Raw genomic sequence first — 23250 nt, forward strand, 5'->3', positions numbered from 1 at the left:
GGACTAAACATGGACCGGCCTCCTGCTGGTGCCAGAGTCAGGACTAAACATGGACCGGCCTCCTGCTGGTGCCAGAGTCAGGACTAAACATGGACCGGCCTCCTGCTGGTGCCAGAGTCAGGACTAAACATGGACCGGCCTCCTGCTGGTGCCAGAGTCAGGACTAAACATGGACCGGCCTCCTGCTGGTGCCAGAGTCAGGACTAAACATGGACCGGCCTCCTGCTGGTGCCAGAGTCAGGACTAAACATGGACCGGCCTCCTGCTGGTGCCAGAGTCAGGACTAAACATGGACCGGCCTCCTGCTGGTGCCAGAGTCAGGACTAAACATGGACCGGCCTCCTGCTGGTGCCAGAGTCAGGACTAAACATGGACCGGCCTCCTGCTGGTGCCAGAGTCAGGACTAAACATGGACCGGCCTCCTGCTGGTGCCAGAGTCAGGACTAAACATGGACCGGCCTCCTGCTGGTGCCAGAGTCAGGACTAAACATGGACCGGCCTCCTGCTGGTGCCAGAGTCAGGACTAAACATGGACCGGCCTCCTGCTGGTGCCAGAGTCAGGACTAAACATGGACCGGCCTCCTGCTGGTGCCAGAGTCAGGACTAAACATGGACCGGCCTCCTGCTGGTGCCAGAGTCAGGACTAAACATGGACCGGCCTCCTGCTGGTGCAAGAGTCAGGACTAAACATGGACCGGCCTCCTGCTGGTGCCAGAGTCAGGACTAAACATGGACCGGCCTCCTGCTGGTGCAAGAGTCAGGACTAAACATGGACCGGCCTCCTGCTGGTGCAAGAGTCAGGACTAAACATGGACCGGCCTCCTGCTGGTGCCAGAGTCAGGACTAAACATGGACCGGCCTCCTGCTGGTGCCAGAGTCAGGACTAAACATGGGGAATCTGCTTTTCAGTTTTATGCAGCTAAAATCTGGAAAAGTCTTCCTGGAAATATGAGACAGGCTTTTACTCTGACAATGTTCAAATCTAAGCTAAAAACAGTTTTGTTTAGCTGATCATGTGACTGAAAGGATTTTTTCCTGTTGTTTGAAGCACTTTATGTGTTCTACAAATAAACTTGCCTTGCCTTAAAGGAGTGGCCACCTGCTTGTATATCGTTCATTGCAAATGGCAAAAATATTTTTTATCGGCACAGTTTGTTCTCACAAGGAATGTAGATAGTGCAGAATTTATTTGGAAAATAGATCCCAGTATGTTAAATAAAATAAAAGACTAGAGCTTCGTACAGTTACATGTGGTCCCCCAGGATCAGTGTTGAGTCATTTATTTATTTAATCATTTAATTTTTACCTTTGTTTAACTTTATTTAAAATTCACAAACAGGAACTTGCTTTGGTGATTCGGTGCAACATAAAACAGTGAACAATGATAAAACAATATATACAAAATCAAAAAGGCATGCATTAAAGAAAAACAATTTAAATCCATTACAGATTGAAAGCTTTGTTTCATGTTCATTTAAAAGTAATTTGAAATAATCCAATGAAAACAACTTGTTTGATTTAAACTCCCTCTTGAGTTATTTCCAAGACTGTGCTGCAGAGACTCTAAAAGCCTTTTTCTCCAGCTCTGAGTGAGGTGCATCTGCAGATTTCAACCCCCACTTTGCTTTTTTCTCCTTGTTAGCATTTATGAACCTCCATGGAACCACTATCTTATTGGAGTGATATGTTATTTATTTGCTCTGTTTACAGAAATATACTTTACAAGTCACCCTCATGGCACAGTCACTTTCAAATGTCCCCAAGAAAGATTTGTTCTTTTGTTTCTTGAGTAGTGGGATTATTTTTTGTTTCCTTTTTTCTGGATTCAATTGATGATTTATTAATGTTATGGTTATGATTAATATCAGTGTTCATTTTCAGTAACTTTCATATTATTTTGTGTAGTGCAGGGCTGCAACTAATGATCATTTTGCTAATATTCCAGCGATTTGAGTCATAACATTATTTTCTCAGCTCATGAACCTGTGCATTGACCAGTAAACAACGGCTCTTTTGGGACCTCAGGGGCCGGCCTGCTGCTGCTGCCCAGAGTCAGGAATATGAACAATCAGCATTTCAGTTGTCGTGCCTTATGTCTTAGACCACCCTTGACCTTAAACTTCATTAATATTCATTTTTGTTTTTTCATATTAGCTCAACTAGCTCAACTGATATTTATCATTTGCCTCACTTCCTGAAAAAAAGTGAAGATTGCAGTGGAGACACATTCTCCACTGAGCCTTTGGGAAAATGTCTCATTAAACTGAACTGAACTCTCAGAATCAGAATCAGAATTATGCCTTGAAATGGAGAAAATATTGCTCTAATATCTTGATAAATGGGTGTCGGTCACAGATCAAATCAGATTATCAATCTGAGATATCTAGAGTTGGTTATGGCACTAAAAGGCATTGGTTTAAAACAGACTAAATAAAACTTGTGGCACAGTCAGTTCATGTTTTCTCCTGAAATGAAACTGACTGATGATGACACAGGTTCGGATTAGTAATGAGGTCTTAAGTCATTTTTGTTTTGATCTTGATTTATTTTCGAGAGATTTTTTAAAATCATGTTTTCTGTGTAAATCTAACTTTTTATACTATTCATGTGACAGCAATGAAAAAGTGGGGCAAGGGACTAATCACCCCATTGAACTGAGATATTAAACATACAGTATATATTATTTAATAAATAAATAAATATATATATATATATATATGTGCAGATAAGGTGCAAAATAAACAATGTATGATAAAGCCAGATTTGTTATTATATATATATATTTTTAATACATTTGATGTATCAATATATTTGCTAAATAATTTTTACTTGTCAATACCTCAACCATGATCAACAGTAGGTTATTATTCTGACTTCGAGCTTTCAAATAAACACATTCCCAAATCACATCTCTTGTCTGTTATTCATCTCACTATACTGACACTGAAATGCGGAGGATACAATTAGAAACATTAATTCGATACAGGAAGTGCAGCATAAGACGACATTCAGTAAAAAGCCCATGTAGCCTTTTCTATCTTGCTGCATAAGAGTAATTGGGCATTTGTGAATTTAAACTTTGGTTGCATCACATCTTGCAAAAACGAAACTTAAACTAGAATAATAAGACCCTGCACATAGGGTGTCGGATCAGTCACTTGGAGCTTCTGAAGAACACAGAATACTGTTCCAGCACATCGAAAACAAGCAAGGCCTTCTTAGGTAAGGATTTGGGTTTTTACTGTCTGAGTCTGTGCGTGGCTGTTGTTTGGACATTACCATGAATGTCATAGCTGCAGTGTCGTTGTATAGTTACATTTTTTTTTATTTTAAATTATTTTATTATTATTATTATGATTATTTTTACAGTTAAATAATGCGCATATGATAATATTAATGGGATAACGTAGGGCTGGATACACTTACAAAATCGTTCAAATGTTCAAAAAAGACTACTAGTATAAACTCAAACTCTAATTTCCTGTTCTGATGAAATGAAACTTATTGTGAGTATGTTTTATGAATTACCACTAGAGGGCAGAGTTCAGAATACTGGTAGGTTGAGCTAGATTCATTTTTTTACGTGTATGTAATCCTGAATAAATGTAGGATAAAAGGTCATGGAATCGTACAGAAAGTTGCACATATAATAGTGCTGATTTAAGGTTACAAAGGTCATATTTATATTATATTAAAATACAAATAAATAAAAATAGTGAACAACTTTTTTTTTAAATTACGCATAACCTTTGCATTTGAATTCATTAATTAAGTTTTTTTTGGATGTTGTAAAACTATAATGTACATTTACAACAGGTATTAATACACCAATAATAGTTAAAATGAGAAAATCATTCAAACATGTCATGCCACATTAAAGGCAATGCTGGTTGAACATCACCACCTGGTGGATCTTAGAGGGATAACAGCATTTATACACCTTAATGTGCTTTAAACTTCTCTGAATTTTATGAATGCATAATTTACTACTTGTGAGTATTTGAAGTCTTGTGCTAGTCTTTTTCTTGTGCTTTCATGTAGCTTTAGAAAAGGATAGAAACATGTAAACATGGACACAATGAGTTTTTAGTGCTATTTGGCAGGACTATCCATTTTCTACCGCTTGTTCCCTTTTGGGGTCGCGGGTGACTGGAGCCTATCCCAGTGACTTCGGGCCTTAGGCGGGGTACATCCTGGACAGTGGCAAACTCGTCGCAGGGCATTTGGCAGGACTACTTATACTTAAAGGTGGAATGTACGATTTTTTTCAGCAATTTTTTTTATCATATTTCCTCGTGGCGTGGATAAATCATTTGTCCTGCCACGTATCAATCATAAAACGCACCTATCGCTCACCTGCAGCCGGGTGCGGTTCGTCCCCACGTTTCCGCGTGCCTAAGCGCATCGATCTATCATAATATAGTTCCCTCAGTGTACGGGGCAAAATGAAGACGGAGAAAGACAGTTCGAGCTGACGCAGAAGTGGACAGAAATCTACGGGAGACGAGCGATGCGATGCGCTCCGTTGCGCTAATAAACAAACGCACGTGTGTGTTGTATCAGTCCGCAGGGGGGAGCACTCCCCCCTGCGTTCTCAAATCGCCGAAAAATCTTCCATTGCGCCTTTAAATATATACTTGAAATTTAGCACATTTTAGCTAAGTAACTATACTTTTACTTGAAATTTCCAGTACTTTTTCCACCCCTCCAGTATTCTGAAGAAATACTTGTACACAGGTTTTGGCTGGTCCACCTACCGACTAAATCGCTTGTGTGATGGAAGGGGAATCAGAAGAGAGCGATGAAGAACACGGTGAGTCTATAACATAACATCCGTCTGCAAGATTTTATTGCAATCAAAATTTGGATTTTCACAAATAGCAAAGACTAGAATTATTTCAGGAAGATGTACTGCCTGTCCAAAAAGGGTCCCCACTTGGATTTAACTAAACAAATACAGTAGGTCCTCTCTTCCTATTGGATATATACTGCAGGTGATGATCTTTCAGCTGCAACACAGTATTTCAACCCAACTGATGCAGTGAGTGGCTTCTCCTTTCTTAAACAACCATGTGGAAAGACAAATCCTGTGGTCATGGAAAAGCTTTTCTTTTTGGACAGTCAGTGTATTAAAACATAAAAAGATAATAAAACATTTTATGATTCAACATTTTTCTTCCACAGAAGTGTCAAGGGATGAAAGTGTTGGCTCAAAACCGACACCGAGAATCCATGACAGCAATGGAAATAAAGAAAGAGAAGAGGAGGCTGAGGCTGCAGACTCTGGTGATAGAGAAGGGCCAGGGCAATCGGCAGCAAAACCGGTCCAGACGGGCGGAAGAGGAGGGTTTAGAGGCAGGGGTTGGAGAAGCAGAGAAGAAAGTAGAAACAGTGGGAGTGGGTGGAGTGGGATGGAGTGGAGAGTGAGAGGTACAGATGACTATGACAGAAGAGGAGGTTTCAGAGGGTTTAGCATGAGCAGGAGGGCGGGCAGGCAACCCTCACGACACTTTCACCAAGACAGAAGCAGAGGGCACGTCAAGTTCATAAGTCTAGGCCAAAAACCATCCCTGTACCCTGATACCCTGGACTACGAAAAGCTTGAAGAATTTTCAGAAAAAGAGCCGTCTGAAGTGGCCGTCAGCGTCTCCTCCCACCCTGCGCTGAAACCTCTCCTGGGAGAGTCTACAATGAAGAAGGACATGTTGGAACTGCTCTGTCTGGTGCTGAGTAAAGCCTTCAAATCACGAGCAGACAGAAGCACCCTGCAGCACCTGGCCGGGACCATCAAAGATTCCATATTTCTGCGCACTGTCCTGCCAAACTTCCTGGTAGGCGTATGCTCAGAGCCTGACGCTGCCCGCAGAGAAAAGTATCCAGAGCACCTCGAGAACATCCTGGTCATCCTCACTCAGGTAGAGGAGGCTATACATTGGTCTAAAAAAGTATATTAAATGATGAAACAGAAGCTAAGAACTGTGTAATACTCATGTTTTGGGATGTAGCACTTTGTTTCTGTCAAAAAAATGGGAGGAAAGTAGGACTACCACAGTGTTAATCCATAACTAGATTGATTAGAGTAGTTCATAGCAGTAGATCTAGAACAAGACCTGGTTCTATAAACCTAGTGTTGGTCTGTTTGGATCACAACAGGCATAAACCACATCTTGAACAGGACTAGACCACAGACTCTGAACCAGGAGTCTAAAGTATTAAATATAAATGGGATTACAACATCTGATGCCATTTGAAACGCCCTGGTTTAGCTGATTTGGGATTTTGTGTGACTTTTTTTTAAAATTTAAAGCAGAAATAAATGTGTGGTTTTAGTAAATATTTATTTTCATGACACCTTTATTATAATTTCTTACAATAGTAACTTAGTAAGAGACACAAATTAATTCAACTGTATGTACTTTATAAAAAACATGTTTAGCACTATTAAGTTGAATTTTGGAGGAAGAAAAATAATATGTAGAAAGAAAAAATCCTAATAAGTACTCCTGTATGTATGTCTAGGTGCTTAGTATCTTCCCTGCCAGCACAGTGGAGCCTGTGAGTCTGCTCCTGGCACTGTTGCCCACATCCGTCAACAGTCTGAGGACTTCGGGAGTGGATGTCCCAGCTCAGATAGAGGAGAATATGGAACATCTTCAACACGTTGTCAGTCACCTCCAAACCAAGTCCAGAGAGGGCACCCTACGCTCAAATAAGGACACTTACGCCCTGCTGCCCACTGGTGGTGAGTAAGTTTACCCATATGTGGGCTAATCCCATTTCCACCACATAATATTAATTATGTTATGTGCAGAAGAAGACCAGCAGGACTTCAGGACCATTCCCATCTACCCGACTCCAGAGGAGCTTCAACACGGGAACAGACCCTATCTGAGACCCAACCTCACCTCCCAGCGCTACCCAAACACACACGTGTATCTGGACACACACTTCCGGCTGCTCAGGGAGGACTTTGTGAGGCCGCTCAGAGAAGGGATCCAGGAGCTGCTCTTCACCATAATGAACACTGGACGAATGGACAATGTGGGGAATCAAGGGAAGGCAAAGCGACTTGATGACATCAGAGTATATCATGACACAAAAGTGATAGCACCTAAATGCACCATGAATGGCCTTGCATATGTTATCCAGTTTAATGTGGACCAACTCAAGGTAAGACTAAATGCACACTTTCCAAAAGCACAATCCAAATACATAATTTTTGTGTTTCTCAATGTTATATTCTTACCCCACAGTTTGTGCGCTGGCAGAATTCCAAGAGGCTGATCTTTGGTTCTTTGGTTTGTTTGTCATGTGATAACTTTGAGAGCTTCCTCTTTGCAACCGTCTCAGATCGAGACCCAAAAGATCTCCAAGAAGGAAAAGTTCAAATTACTTTTACAGAAGAAAGCAGAAATACGTTGGCCAGGATTGAGGTGAGACATGTTATGATAAACACACAAAAGAAAAGCATCTAAAGCTGAAGTAAAATGTGGTCTTCTTCTCAGCAAAACCAAGTGTACTTGATGGTAGAGACCACTGCCTACTTTGAAGCTTATCGCTATGTCCTGGAGGGCCTCCAAGAGCAGGAGGAGGACGAGCTGCCCTTTAAAAAGTATGAATGTGTTTCTTTTTGTGTGTATGGATATTCAAGGGAAAAGATCACCTCTTTGCTGCTCCATTATCGGCCTTCACGGTCACATCAGGAAATGCTCAAAAATGATCCTCAAAGACTGACGGATACATTTATGAACTACATATTTAAAAAGATAAATAAATACTTTGACTGTCTGTGTGATTGTAGATACCTTGTAGACTGCAGCCCAGACGTGGAGCCTCCAGCTTATCTGCAGAGAGCTGACACTTATGACCTGTCCTCTGTGGCTCACCCGGACTTCAAGAGCGAAGTCAAGCCGTTTCACTGCCTGGATGCAAAGGCCTGGCCCACAATGGAGAAGCTGGGGCTGGATGAGTCTCAGTTTGATGCCTTTAAGTTGGCCCTTACTAAAGAGCTTGTCATTATACAGGGGCCCCCAGGGACTGGTAAGGCAAACATGATGCAGGAAGAAGAACTCACCTACTTAAATACATCCTCATTACTATTTAATTTATTCTTTAGGAAAAACCTATGTTGGGCTTAAGATTGCTCATGCTCTGCTGACCAACCAAAGCCTTTGGAAAACTGCAACTAATAAAGCACCCATTCTGGTTGTGTGTTACACTAACCATGCGTTGGATCAGTTTCTTGAAGGTAAGCCAACTCCTACAAGAATGTTACTCTCCTGAGAGTAAATGCATGCCTCCCTCATGTTATATTTTTATTTCAGGTATCCATACATTTCTCAAAAAAGGAATAGTGAGAATAGGAAGTCGCAGCAGCAGTGAGATCTTAAAGCGCTTCAATCTGCGAGATCTGGCTAACCAATATGAATTCATAGATGCATTACCCACTCACCTGATAACTGCACACAGCACTGTGAGTTTTTACTTGAAGAGAAACTAAGCTTTATGTCATATTATGAAATATTTTCTATTATGTTGCTCAATTGCTCATCTCTTAACAGCTGCTGTAGAACTCTTAGTATTACTGCCATGAGGATCAATGTTGTTTATTTTGTAGTTACAATATTTGTTGTATTGCAGGAGCTGTAGAAACACAAACTGTCTGACAGACTTTTTATCATTACAGAGAGTGACTCTTGCGTGACAAAATGAATCATCTAATTGTAATATTAATACATGTCTTTCCAGATTTCTAGAGAGGTTCAGAGTGCAGAAAGGGATCTGGAGAGCCTGAGCTTGCAGCTTGAGTGCACCTTTAAAGGAGTGCTGAATGAAAGTGTCCTGCAACGTTTTATGGCTGAGCCGCACTGGGAATGTCTACATGCTGTTCATGTATGTTTACAATGTCTGGAATCTAAAATAAGAACCTGTTACTCACACTATTTAAAATTAATGACTACATTTAATTGTTTGTCAGAAAAAAAGGGTTCTTGAGTATGCTGGGAAGAAGCAGAGTGTGATCATGGAGTGGCTGGGCTTAGAGAGCCTCCAAGTGCCAAAGAGCGATGCCACATCAAACACACAGGGTAAGACCAAGGATATGTCAAAAGGAAATAATCACTTAGCCCAAGTCCTGAAATCAACATATCAAGATCAAGTCAAATAGGCTAAAGATAATTTACATGTACCACAGTGGAACCATTGCATGCACAAGCTTTATGTAATTATGGTGGCTTACAGTCCCTCCCCCCTCCCCTCAGAATCATAATCATAATAAGAAAAGGTTTATTACCATTGTCAATGAACATTGTCAATTCGCAAACATAGCAACTTGTCTTGGTGATTCGGTGCAACATAAAGCAATGAACAATGATTTAAAAAAAACTACATAAGTCAAAAAGAGAAACAATTTAATTGTGCCATGGGATAACAATAACAATAGGCTATAAGATAACAACAAAATAAATAAAAAATAGGCTTACTATATACACCAATTTACAGGATTTAGGAAGTGTTCATGAGTCCAATGGCAGAGGGAAAGAAACCGTTCTTATGGCGGGAGGTTCTGGTCCGGATCTACTGTAGCCTCCTGCCTGAGGGGAGTGGCCTCCTGCCTGAGAGGAGTGGCTCAAATAGTCCATGTCAAGGGTGAGAAGGGTCGACTGTGGTCCGACCTGCATGTCCCAGAGTCCTGGAGATGTACAGGTCCTGTAGGGATGGAAGTCTGCAGCCGATCACCTTCTCAGCAGAGCGCACAATGCGCTATAGTCTCTGTTTGTCCCTGGCTGCGTACCACACGGTGATGGAGGAGGTGAGGATGGACTCAAAGATGGCCGTGTATAACTGAACCATCATCTCCACTGGCAGCTTGGCTTTCCTCAGCTGCCGTAGGAAGTACATCTTCTGCTGGGTCTTCTTGATGAGGGAGCTGATGGTGGGCTTCCACTTGAGGTCCTGGGTGATGGTGGTGCAAAGAACGCTTAGGGAGTCTACAGTGATGATAGGGGAGTCTGTGATTGTGAGGGGGGGCTCGGGGGCTTGGACTTTCCCGAAGTCCACGACCATCTCAATTATCTTCTGGGCGTTGAACACCAGCTTGTTACCGCTGCACCAGAACATCAGCCGGTCCACGTCCCTCCTGTAAGCAGACTCATCCCCATCCGAGATGAGGCGGATGAGGGTGGTCTCGTCTGCAAACTTGATCAGTTTTACGGAGTCGTCACTATAGGTGCAGCAGTTTGTGTACAGGGAGAAGAGCAGGGGAGAAAGTACACAGCCCTGTGGAGACCCTGTGCTGATAGTCCGAGTGTCTGAGATATTCTTCCCCGATCCGTCAGGAAGTCAGTGATCGACCTGCAGGTGGAGTCAGGCACGTTGAGCTGGGAGAGCTTGTCCTGGAGCAGAGCAGGGAGGATGGTGTTGAAGTCCACAAACAGGATCATGGCATAGGTTCCCGGGAAGTCCAGATGCTGCAAGATGAAGTGTTGTGCCAGGTTGATGGTGTCGTCCACAGGCTCTGTAGGCGAACTGCAGGGGGTCCAGTCTAGTGATCCGGGGCTTCTTGGGGAGAGGAACAATGATGGACGACTTGAAGCAGGCTGGGACGTGTCATGACTCCAGGGAAGTGTTAAAAATGTCAGTGAAGAGAGGGGCCAGCTCACCTGCACAGTGTCTGGTGGCCGGAGTGACACTGTCTGACCCAGCAGCTTTTCGCGGGTTGGATTTCCGAAATAGTCTGCTTACTTGTCTGTCATTATTGAAGATTACTTTGGTGTGTGATGGTATTGCTGTCCTCACAAAATCGGATATATGACGTCACAGTGTCCGTGTACTCATCCAAACTATCTGTGGCAGTTTATCTATGGCACCTCACAGTCTGTAATGTCGGCAGTACAGTTGGCATGCTGAATAATCCTAAAGCTACGTACAGACCGCAGACGCCTAATCGCGCCCGACGCAGAATTTGAGCGCGTGTACATTTGAAAGGTTTACGCACCGGACGCGCGCTCTCGACGCCCCGGGCACTATACACAGGTGCACGTACGGCGCGCTCGAGCTCTCTGCGCACATGCGCAGTAGAGGTGTTGTCGCATGAGCAGTGGAGTTGTTGTCTGTGTGGCCTTTCATTGTGTAAAATTGCAGATATCGAGAGTGTTGTTTTCGCGTTTTTGGTTTGTTTCTGTCTCTGTCAGCAGCGGCTGATCCATTAAGGGCGCTGGGGCGCCGCCCTCCCTGTCAATCTGCCAACTACGTCAATTTTTTTGTGTCAAAAAACGATACATTTATTCAGAAATATCTTATATTCTTATCAGTGTAAATGTGTAAAATAATAATATATATCCATATATATATCTATAAATAGATATAGATGTGTTCTGCGGCCTGGCGCAGCCTGTGTCACTTTTCTACGTAGCCGTGGGGCGGTTTGAAAAGCGCCCCAGAGCCCCATAGAAAATCAATGGGGATTTTTAGCCAATCAAATCACAGTCAAAAGTGACTACGTCACTATGGTTTTCTCCATAGGAAAATAGCAACTTTGGGGCGCTCCAGAAAGCGCCCTTTTGAACGTAGAAGTTACGCCACGGAGCTACGCTTTTTACGCTAGAGACAGGGGCATGTACGCGCGCGGAAGTGCCACACATGCCGTGTTTTCCGTGTTTACGTCTTAAAACTGCAATACATCCATGATCTACAGACGTCTGTGACAAAAGGTACGTCCAAAACGACGACTCAGAATGTGCTGCTCAACTGTTTGCTGCTTTATTTGTGTAGAAAGCGGCTGATTTCGTATCAATCTGAGCCGAGACATGTGTCTGTCAAACTCCGTGCTCCGTTACCATGACAACAAACACGCAGTTTTTTTTACTTGCATAAGGCTATCGCTAAGCATTAAGTATTGCTTAACTTCTACTGATAAAAATATGCTTTTGTTATTAGAAAACCCATGAAAGAAAGCTATAAATGACAAGGTGGGGTGCACGGTGGCAAAGGCGGTTAGCGCTCTTGCCTCCCAAGAAGGAGATCGTGGGTTCGATTCCTGGACCAGACCAATATCACATGATCTCTCTGGGTGGAGTCTGCATGTTTCTCCCCGTGTTACCGTGGGTTCTCTCCGGGTTCTCCGGCTTCCTCCCACCGTCCAAAGACATGCATGTGTTAGGCAAAAATTGGTGACTCTAAATTGGCCCTAGTGAATGAATGTGAACATTCGTTTGTGTTTTTATTTCCTCTTAATGTAGTAATTGCTACTCTGCACTATAAGTGACAGTATCACTGAGATTTTTGATTTGCTCTTTTCATTTTATAAAGTGTAACATGTAATTTTATGTCAAATGTATTTTCTCGCAAATGGAATCTGCCTCAAAGTCATTGTATTATCATTAACAAAAGTGGAAAGAAAGTGTGTTTACTTAATTAATTCAGTTGTAAATGTGTATTTAAAATATGTAACCATACAGTCAATGTTAAAATTTCAATTTTGGACATTTAAAAAAACAACAACAACACGGTCATGTCAAATAGCCCCCCCTATCATTTGTACCACCAGCCGCCACTGGTCTCTGTATTCCACCGTGAATATCGTACAGCTCCTTTCTCCCACAAACAGCCACAATCAATCGTTCAATCTGTCATTGTTGACGAGCAAGGAAAAAGTGGCGCTTCTTGGGGAATTCCACGGGGAATACCGGGAATGCGAGGGGAAATACGTACGTACGTACGTCACTTGAGCGTCAGCTCTGATTGGCTGCTGCGGCGGCTGCTGCGCGTCTGCTGCAGAGACCTCAACATATCTGAGCGCGTCGCTTTGGCCGCCTCATACGCGAGCTCAAATCGTCGAGAGCGTAAGAAAACGCACCAATCGCGCCGCAAAAACGAAGAAATCGCGCCGCGGATAACGCACTACGCGCTCGACACGCGTTTACTATAGACTTTGAATGTAAACTGGACGCTTCTGCCGCGGCGGTGTGGAAGCCCCTTAAGAGTAATGTTGCCTTTGGCTTTTCACCTTATCTCCCATGGCAAACAGATCTTAGGTGACAGGTCAGACAAACATCAGTGCAGAGTATCGCTGGAGTTCCTGGAAGGGTTACTGGTTGTGCATTGACCGGAGATGACACCTTCCTGGTCTGAACAGGAATTATGTTTTGTTGTTGGACTTTGGTGCTAGTCAGGGTTCATGCATAACAAACACCATGTTCAAGCATCACTTCACGTGGCACCAAGACACGGCAGGCCGGAAGTGGATGATCAACTTTGTTATTGTGTCATCAGCTGTGTCTTGGACATTTGGGTGAAGAGAGGGTCTGAACTGATCACCACCTGGTTGTGAGTTGGATCCCCTGTTCATGAAGCCGGAAAGATTCAACGGCAACCACAAACCTGGAAGTGGATGTCGGAAGGAAGGTCGTTATTTTTTAACAGAATTGCGTTGTGAAGAAGGAGCTCAAGGAGTCAACAGGCTCTCGATTTACTGGTCAATCTTCGTTCCTACTCTCACCTATGGTCAAGACCTTTGGGTAATGACCGAAGGGATGATATCGCAGATACAAGCGTTTCCTCTGCAGGGTGGCCCCTTAGATTAGGTGAGGAGCTCAGTCACACATAGAGCAGAGCCAGTTGAGGGCATCTGTACCCTAGCCTCAACGACGCGTCCCTGGGAAGGTGTTCCGGGGAGGTGTTCCGGGGAAGACACAGGGCACGCTGGACGGACTATCCCTCTCGGCTGGCCTGGGAACACCTCAGGATACCCCCATAAACGGAAGTCTTGGTCTCCCTGCTCTGACTGTTGCCTTTGTGAATTTTCCCTTTAAATATAAATATTATATGTCTTGCTGTTTTCAAGAAGTAAATGTTTCATTGTAGATTGTAATTCTTAAATAAAACATTTTTTCAATATTTATGCAATCTTTAGAATAAAATAAATACATAAAGGTTTTGTTTTGGATTATTTTGTTTCAGATATGCTAGCTGAAGCCACGGCAGAGCACCCAAAAGAAAACCTCATTCATGTAGCTGAACAGGCAGATCTTTTGGAGGCTGAACGCGATATTGACGGAAGAGATGATCACAGGAGAGAAAACGCCAGGCAGGCAGTCAAGGCAGTGGAGAAAAGAATGCTGGCCATGTCTTTGGATGACCCTGAAGTAGCTGAAGAGCATAAAGCTGGGGAGAACAATGAGGGATGGGAGGTATGCTTAGTGTGTTACTGCAACCATTTGTATATCCATATATAATTCATTCACTCGTGCTTTTGCCTCCCAGTAACGCTAATGTGTTTAGTGAACATTGAGCGAGTCATCACGCAATCTATGTCGTTGACTCCTTTGTTTTACTGTGGGCTACATTATTTCGGAAATATACATACATGTTGGGTTTGTGTGTGTATACATACGTACTATGGCCACTACTGGTGGAATGTGATAGCAATTGAATGATTATGTTTGTCACGTAATATTATATTCATTTAAATAAGAAAAATAAATTAATTGCATTGTTTTAATGTTAGTATCAACCGGAACAAAAGAGAAGGATAAGGAACAAAATAAAACAAGAGTTGAAGAAAGATTCAACAATGACAGAAGAAGAGGCGGGCCTTATTGCAGATATTTGGACGCTGAGTGTACCTGACAGGTGGAGACTGTATCGGTGAGGTGTCAATCTTTCTGATTTGTTTCTTATTTGGTCCAATTTTATGTTATTTTCTTTCCCACTAATTGTGTTACCTCTTCTACGCAGACTGTGGGTGAAACACTACAAAGCTGAACTTCGTACCAAATCCTTTCATCTTGAAGAAGAATACCAAAATGCAGTTGACAGACTAGCTGATGTCAAAAGACAGCAAAACCTTTGCCTCCTCAAAGAAGCCACGGTAAAGCACTAGTTGTTTCAAAACGGTAAATGGGCCAAGCCTGATACTATTGTAATCTATATTATTATTATCTATATTACCACGCTTTGCCCATTTTTTATAGCTCACTTAGAGCTTTTCCAAATTAACCACTTTTACTGAACCCGATTAAGAACAAAGTTAGCAGACTTAACCAAATAAGTCAGGCTTACAGAGTTGTGATGTGATAGGGCTTTATGTTTCACTTGCACTGGACACGTGCTGTATTTGCACAAACAATTTTCTATAATGTATTCATTGTAACCCCATTGGGTTGAAATAAACACAAACATAAATACATAAAGGGATCTGATATACTCCCAGGTGATCGGCATGACAACGACAGGTGCAGCCAAGTTCCGGCGCATGCTGCAGCAGGTGCGCCCGTCTCTGGTGATCGTGGAGGAGGCAGCAGAGGTTCTGGAGGCTCACACCATCACCAGTTTGAGCAGCGCCTGTCAACACCTCATCCTCATAGGAGACCATCAGCAGGTAAGTCACACTCAGGCAATGGGGAGGCTTGATTTACCGACATCCAGCTATGAATACCACATCACTCATTTACATAAAATGTTATATGTATTTACCAAGGAACACCGTCTAAACTTCCATATGCTTTGGCCACGGGAGTGAGAGAGGGAGAGAGAGATAATGATGAATCAAGTAGTACACACCAACTATCGCAGTTTCGTAGCTTCCCGGGCGATAAACACCCGATCACACTATGCAGAAGCATATTTATGTCACCAACTGCTGGAGTGTTGAGTATATTTATTCATTATTATATGGACATAACAATTACATTGGATGAACCAGATGCATTGTTTCAAGTGCTAATGTTCAACACCTGTCCATAGAACAATTAAATACAAAAACATTATAAATTAGCATAGGTAAGTATGCAATAATAACATGAATTTCACTCAGAAGTGTCGAAACTCTGCCCTGACTTCAGCTACAGTTTCAGACGTTTGTTGAAGATGTTCAGGTCAGTCTGCAGTTTAAAGGTCAGTGAGAATAGAGTTCCACAGACTGGGTCCATGGAGAGAAAAACTGGACTGTCCAATTCAATTCAATTTATTTTTGTAACGCCCAAAATCACAACAACGGTTGCCTCTGAGGGCCACAGTGAAAAATGAATCAACAATGTCTGTGGTGGCGATGGAGTCAAACAATGTCTGTGGTGGCGAGGGACAAAAGATGTCCAAAAGATGTTCTGACAGAGGCTTTGGTGTTTGGTCTGAGAGAGCTCTGACGCCTGACAGCCAGAAACCAGTGGTGACACATCAATGTTTCAACGTGCTAAAAAGGTTCAAATGTGAAAAGATTCTGTTTTTGGATGATATCACAACGATGCCACCTCGTGGGTTTTCTGTTAAATACCTTAATTGCTGCTTGTGCAATGGCTTAAGTGTTGAGGGTGAGGTCTATGACCATGAGGTGAGACAATAAGAGAGAAGTGACAATATCAGAGCAGCTTTATCCTTCTGATAAAATGAAAACAGCAAGTTTGGTTTCCCATGTATCTATCAATTATGACTCCTAAGTATTTTGTCTCATTGACTTCTTCAATTACTTCATAATTGATGGATCATTAAAAGGGCTATCTGAAGAATGTTCGGGTTAGGGTTAGAGGTTAGGGATAGAAAATCAAATGGCAACAATTTTCTTAAAGGCGTAATTTTTTTGGCCCAAATCTGAGTCTTATTTCCTCGTGGCGTGGACGGCCGATTAGTCCTGCCACGTATCAATCTCAAAACGCACCTACCGCTCACCTGCAGCCGCGTGCGGCTCGTCCCCATGAGAGCAGCACGTTTCTGCACGTCTAAGCGCATGGATTTATCATAATATAGTCCCTCAGTGTACGGGACAAAATTAAGAAGGAGAAAGACTGTTCGAGCTGACTCAGAAGAGACGGAAATCTACGGGAGACGAGAGATGCGATGTGATCCGTCGCGCTGATAAACAAACGCACGTGTGTGTTGTATCAGTCCACACGGGGGGAGTGCGCATGCGCTCTTCCGCCTGCGTTCTCAAATCGCCTTTAACATTTCAGATTGCTTAAGCCAGCTGTGTCAACTGCTGCCCTGCCAGAGTGGAGGGTTTGGCAGACGCATGGATGGCACAGGGGGGTGTAACCGTGGCCCATATTGTATCACATAGTGTTGTTTTGACAGGAAATCATTTTTGTAAATATTACAGTCATGCTATAATTAAAACTGGTTGCATTATGAGAAAAACATTGAATTTCTGTTTGTAAGAGTTCACCCAACTTCCAGAAGTACATTTTCAGTGAAGAATGCCAAAAGTTCATGCATGAGGTCCTGGAAGTTTCACTCTGCACTTCGATGGAAAACGATCATGTTTCTATCTGACTTGTGCTTTCTTTAGGAGTGACAGTTTTGTTTTTGTTTTGTTTTTTATAGTTGAGCATTCAGTATCCATTTTTTCCAATTTTTGTATTTTTTATGATTGAAGCGGTTGACATAAGAAATGTTAACTAAGTTTTCTTGTAGCTACGTCCAAGTTCCACGGTGTATGAACTTGCAAAGAACTTCAACCTGGAGCTGTCGATGTTTGAGAGGCTTGTGAACATGGAACTTCCCTTCGTCAGACTTGATTATCAGGTATTGTCATCTGTGCCATTATCATGCCAAACTTTGATACATTTATGTTGTACATTTGATGACTAATTAAAGCACGTTGCTTGTTTTTCAGCATCGCATGAGGCCAGACATTGCCCGTCTGCTGACCCCACACATCTACTCAGAGCTGGAGAACCATCCCTCTGTGTTAGAGTATGACAACATCAAGGTCTGTGTCTTAATTACTGTTATAGATCCTTTCTTGCGACTTTTCCAGAATGTTTGACACTCATTAATGTTACCATCCACCTGCGCGCATATTCCATATCTCAAATATTCTCTTACATCATCACTTTTTTTTTGTACCCCGCCTGAGGCCCGAAGTCACTGGGATAGGCTCCAGTCACCCGCGACCCTGAAAGGGAACAAGCGGTAGAAAATGAATGGATGGATGGATCATCACTTTTATTTCTGTGGTCAATACCAGCAAGTTATACATAATTTTAAAGCTTATTTTCTCAACAAAATGAATACGTCATTGAATATTGAATAATATGCCCCAAGAAGCAATTGCAAATAGTTTGTGAGAAAGTCTAAACTTTTACAAACGCATGTCCTACCTGTTTGCTGTTTATGATGGGCGAAACGGCTTTAATTCTGTGCATCCTTGTACTCAGTCTGTCCGTAAGAAACCATTGAAAAACAATATCCACTTGTATTTTTCCTGAAGTTATCCGATTTCGAGATATTGTCAAGTAAACAAAGTTTTCTTCTTTGACGATAGTCAGGATTAAGGCTCGTCCGGCGCATTTCTCCGTCCATAACAAATGACCTGTTTGACTTATAAGATGGTGTTTGACATCGATCTTTTCTTCAGACTGTTAACTACAGAATGAGACCATCCAAAAAAAATGTGCAGCTTCCGACGCGCAAAGCTAACATGTTTTTAGCCACATAGCTAACGTCAGCTATGACTTAGCAGACTTTGATTGACATATTATTCTAGCCAATAAGAATAGCTTTAGAATGGGGGGCGGGACTTAGGGGTCCCACACACAGAATTCTCTGTGCGTAACGGCTGTAAAGAGCCTAGATTTTTCGTCAGGAGCCGACTAGATTTTACGCATAACGTTTTCTGATTTTATTAGCCTTTTGGACGCTCATTTTGTTAGATATATGTATTATTATACCAATACAAAAATAAAATAAAAATATTATAATAAGGCTAGGCAAAATAATATGTCTGTTTGCCGCAACCCGACCGACCCACTATGAAACTAGCCGACTGAAAAAAAAAATATCAGCATTTTGTTGAAAAAACTTCAAAATCTTTTATTTTTCAATTATTTCGCCGACTCACCGACCGGACTTTCCTAAACCGCCGTGTTGAATATTTTTATCACGCTGAAAAACCTTTCTTTCATCTCAAAAGACTGAGAAGACACCGGCCAGCACTTGTGCATCTTCATTTTCAGTCCTCCGCATGCGACTGTAACAAAACAGAGCACACGCAGGAGGCGGTATTTGCTTTTTAAAAAAAATGGTTTGCCTCTGTTGGCGCCACTGAATTCTCCATAGAACATGTGTTTCTCTGTCAGGGTGTGAAATTTGACTTACGCAAATGCATTCTGGGATTGAAACACGCCCAGTAGCATCATCACAACAAACATGGCGGCGCCCGTGTCCCCCGCATGTTCCCCCCACTCGCCTTAGCTACCAAAATAAAGGATAGCGGCGTACAAAAGGTTGATTAAAATATCTTAAAATCATGAGATTTAGTCTCCCGATCGGGGTTATAGAGACGTTTTCCGTCATTGACTGTTGAAGCCTGACCCCTGGACTGTTGAAGCCTGACCCCTGGTGGTCACTCCTACTCAAAAAATGACAAAATTTGGATCTTTTTTTTTGCCTTCAAAGTAAAAAAAATAAGAATTTGCCTACCGTCCGAGCCACATGTTGACTTGGGTTACAGCAAACAGACAATTTATTTGGGGCAGCCTAATTTTTCATTTTTTTCACCTCTATATGGGAAATTCATGGGTAAACTCATATTTACACATTTTCACATACATTGTTTTTAGCAGTTACAATGGGTATTAGTGGCCTACAAAACATCAAAATGTATGTTTTATGATCATAGAGGAGCTAAAATTATAATAAAACAGTTTGGCACAGTTGGCACATATTTGGATCACTTGTTTCGAATATACTTTTGATACAAAAAGGTCAACAGCACCAAAATGCCTGTTCCCGGAGATCTGAAACTGTACACAGTTGTTGTCAACAAGATAAACAGCATGTGCAGTGAACCGCATAAGCACACAATGAAGTATGTCATGCTCAGGGCCATTAAAAATTGACAACATTCAGGGAGACTAAAAAAAAGGATGTTTTGTTTATGTTTGGGCTTCTGTAGTGTAAGTTCTGAAGCCCTGACAGTGTTCATGTGCACATCTGCAGAAACTAGAAGGCCTAAGCTTTCTAATGATGCATCGCACTTGCATGTGGGCTGTAAGATCCTCTTTTAATAAGCAATGCCATTTGGGTCTGTCCAACCATTGTGCACAGGGCGAAATAGGTGGATGGTAACAGGTTAAGTTAGACATCTACTGCAACACACTTTTCTCCATGTTTTACAGGGTCTGAATACAAACTTGTTCTTTGTGGAACACACACACCCTGAAGAGGAGATCAAAGATGGAAGAAGTCATCAGAACAGACATGAAGCACAGTTTGTTGTCGCTCTGTGTCAGTACCTCCTTCTTCAGGAGTACAAACCAGAACAGATTACCATCCTCACCACTTACACAGGCCAGCTGTTATGTCTGCGCAATCTCATGCCCGCTAGTCGCTTCTCAGGGGTCAAAGTGCGTGTTGTAGACAAATATCAAGGAGAGGAAAATGACATAGTGTTGTTGTCTTTGGTCCGGAGCAACATGGAGCGCAGGGTGGGCTTTTTGAACATCCCCAATCGAGTGTGTGTCGCTCTGTCCCGTGCAAAGAAAGGCCTTTACTGCATAGGGAACAGTGAGATGCTTGGCCAAGTCAAACTGTGGAGCAACATCTTCCACACTTTGAGGGAGAAGGATCAGATTGGCACAGGTCTGACGCTCTGCTGTCAGAATCACCCCTCTCGACAGGTGCAAGCTTGTAACGCGACCGACTTTGGACAGGCCCCTGAAGGAGGCTGCACCCAGCCGTGTGAATACCGCTTAGACTGCGGCCATGTCTGTGCAAAAGTGTGTCATCCCTATGACCCAGAGCACAAGAAATACCAGTGTTTGAAGAAATGTCAGAAGGTTCTTTGTGATTTAGGACATGGCTGTTTATTGTTGTGCTATGAATCTTGTGGGAAATGCAATGTGATGCTGGAGAAGACCATCCCTCGATGCCAACACAAACAGATGGTTCCTTGCCACAAGGATCCAAACAGCTTTGTGTGCCAAGAGCCCTGTCAGAAGACACTTGATTGTGAACATCCATGTGATTCTGTTTGTGGGAAACCCTGCACCACCAAGTGCAAAGTAAAGATTAATTTTGATTTGAAGTGTGGCCACAGTAAAGACGACTTCTGTTATTACAAGAGACAACCTGAAAAGGTAGTTTGTACAGTGCCATGCAAGCAGTTGTTGAAATGTGGTCATGATTGTCCTGGTAACTGTCACCATTGCCACGAGGGGCGCTACCACGTCAACTGTTCCCAGAAGTGTGAGCGCCTTCTCGTCTGCTCTCACAAGTGCCAGGCGCCTTGCACAAACTGCCCTCCTTGTGCTCGCCCATGTGAGAATTGCTGCGTCCACAGCCAGTGCTCCAGGCTTTGTGGCCAGCCTTGCAGTCGCTGTGTGGAACCCTGTGCCTGGCAGTGCCCACACCAAACCTGCACCAAGCTCTGCCATGAGCCCTGTGACCGCCCTCCATGTGATGAACCATGTGACAAGGCTCTGCCCTGTGGACACCCATGCATCGGACTGTGTGGAGAGAAATGTCCAGGCAAGTGCCGTGTCTGTGATCGTGAAGAGGTCACAGAGATCTTCTTTGGCTTTGAGCAGGAAGAGGATGCCCTCTTTATTCAGCTGCAAGACTGTGGACACATCATTGAACGTAGAGCAATGGACCAATACATGGAGATGGATGAGAGACAGCAAGAAAATGAGGAACAAGTGGCCATCAAACTCAAAGAATGTCCCAAGTGTCGAACACCAATACGCAAGAATCTCCGTTATGGCTCTCACATAAACCGCTGCCTGGCTGAGATAGAGCTGGTGAAGCAGAAGATAGCAGGAAATCAGGAAGATATTCAAGCAAAAACTTTAGCCTTAAGGGAACGTTGCACAGAAAGCATGTACAACACAGAATATACATCACTGTACAAGTACAGTGAGACTAAAGCCAGATTGCAAAACCACAAAGATTTGTCAATAGTTGATCTGTGGATTATTGAGAACAAAATTGACTTTTACAGAAGAGTAGACAGGGTTTTGGGGATTATTTGTAAAAATGATAGACACGGACTCAGAACCGATCATTTTCGAGAGAAGTGTAGTAATCTTCTGGATTGGCTCAAATCTCCACAGCAAAAATTTACAGAGCAGCAGATGTACGACCTGGAGAGAGAACTACGAAGACTCACGCTCTTGGCTGAACTGACTGCGCTCAGGAATACGACACAATTCAAACGAATGGAGGACGAGTCAAAATCAGAGCAACATACTATTCAAGATGCCCTGGAAAAGTGTGGTCCATTCACTGAAGATGATGAGGAAAGAGTTAAACCTATTTTAGAAGAGTTAAAAAATAAATTCCCTGACACTGGGTTGGGGATAAGCGATGAAGAGAGGAAGATGATTGTGTCAGCCATCCAAATGCCTGGGCACTGGTTCAAATGTCCCAATGGTCATGTGTATCTTATAACCGAGTGTGGAGGGGCCATGGAGAAGTCCCAGTGTCCTGAATGCAAAGAAACTATAGGTGGGAGCAATCACAGCCTAGTAAGAGACAACCAGCTGGCCCCCGAGATGGATGGAGCACAGGGACCTGCTTGGCCAACAGCTCTCCATCCTCTGCTCGATTAAACTACTTCTTTATATTATTGCCTATCGGGATGTCAAGATTATTAGGTTGATCGATATTCGTAAGAACAAAAAAAATAACCGTGACAATTTTAGAAGCAACATTATGTCTTTTTAGTTCAATCTATAATCCAAAATGAGATCTAAATGTAAATAATTTCTATCTGAACTATTTACTTTTCATGAATTAAGAAATGTTGTTTTGAATGGCTTATATAAACACGAGTTATGTTTCACATATTTTACATTTTAAATAACAAAACCATCTATACATGTCTATCCTATTCGTGTAATTTTTGTCATGACCTGATTGTTTTGAATAAGTCTTCAAGCCAATTTGGTCTTTCAAATATATTGATTGACATAGTAACCAAATCATTGTAAGGGAATACTAACATTATATTGTGTAGTACTGATTGTCAGCAGTAGATGGCAGTGACGCCATACATATTACATGTACTTAACTGCACTTGTGTGTTGAATTGAAATAAAAGTTGACATGTTTTGGATGGTTGTTTTTTTTTGACAGCATCTTTCTATATTCTTTAAAGACATAAATTATAAACGTGTTTTCTTTTAAAATTGTACTTAACAAGAGCTTTTGACAGCGGTTATATATGAACCAGCTTTAAAATGGATATTCTAATTCTATATTATATTCATAGTCACAGAGATCTTGTCCGAAAGAGGCACTTCTGCAATGGATCGC

The 23250-nt window shown here is 42.5% G+C and overlaps 1 protein-coding gene across 1 annotated transcript; it reads left to right on the forward strand.

Moving 5' to 3' along the window:
• Positions 1-4747: 4747 nt before the first annotated feature.
• Positions 4748-22564, forward strand: LOC140365970 (NFX1-type zinc finger-containing protein 1-like). The gene is made up of 18 exons (XM_072452596.1): positions 4748-4813; positions 5185-5915; positions 6520-6742; positions 6812-7170; positions 7254-7433; positions 7506-7612; positions 7802-8040; positions 8117-8248; positions 8325-8473; positions 8749-8892; positions 8978-9086; positions 13960-14189; positions 14507-14646; positions 14737-14869; positions 15212-15379; positions 17404-17514; positions 17606-17701; positions 20112-22564. The coding sequence occupies exons 1-18, from the start codon at positions 4777-4779 to the stop codon at positions 22542-22544; spliced, it is 5721 nt and encodes a 1906-aa protein (XP_072308697.1). The 5' UTR covers positions 4748-4776; the 3' UTR covers positions 22545-22564.
• Positions 22565-23250: the final 686 nt, after the last annotated feature.

Source organism: Eucyclogobius newberryi, unplaced genomic scaffold (assembly GCF_026437365.1).
Source record: "Eucyclogobius newberryi isolate DKJ021-1_F unplaced genomic scaffold, fEucNew1.0.hap1 SCAF_19, whole genome shotgun sequence".
NCBI classification, from domain to species: Eukaryota; Metazoa; Chordata; class Actinopteri; order Gobiiformes; family Gobiidae; genus Eucyclogobius; species Eucyclogobius newberryi.

Excerpts from the sequence above, each read along its gene's own strand:
- LOC140365970 (XM_072452596.1), top strand. The coding sequence starts at position 4,777 with ATGGAAGGGGAATCAGAAGAGAGCGATGAAGAACACG. Across the intron at positions 6,743-6,811 it reads CGCCCTGCTGCCCACTGGTG|AAGAAGACCAGCAGGACTTC; the intron begins GTGAGTAAGTTT and ends TGTTATGTGCAG. Across the intron at positions 14,870-15,211 it reads GCCTCCTCAAAGAAGCCACG|GTGATCGGCATGACAACGAC; the intron begins GTAAAGCACTAG and ends ATATACTCCCAG.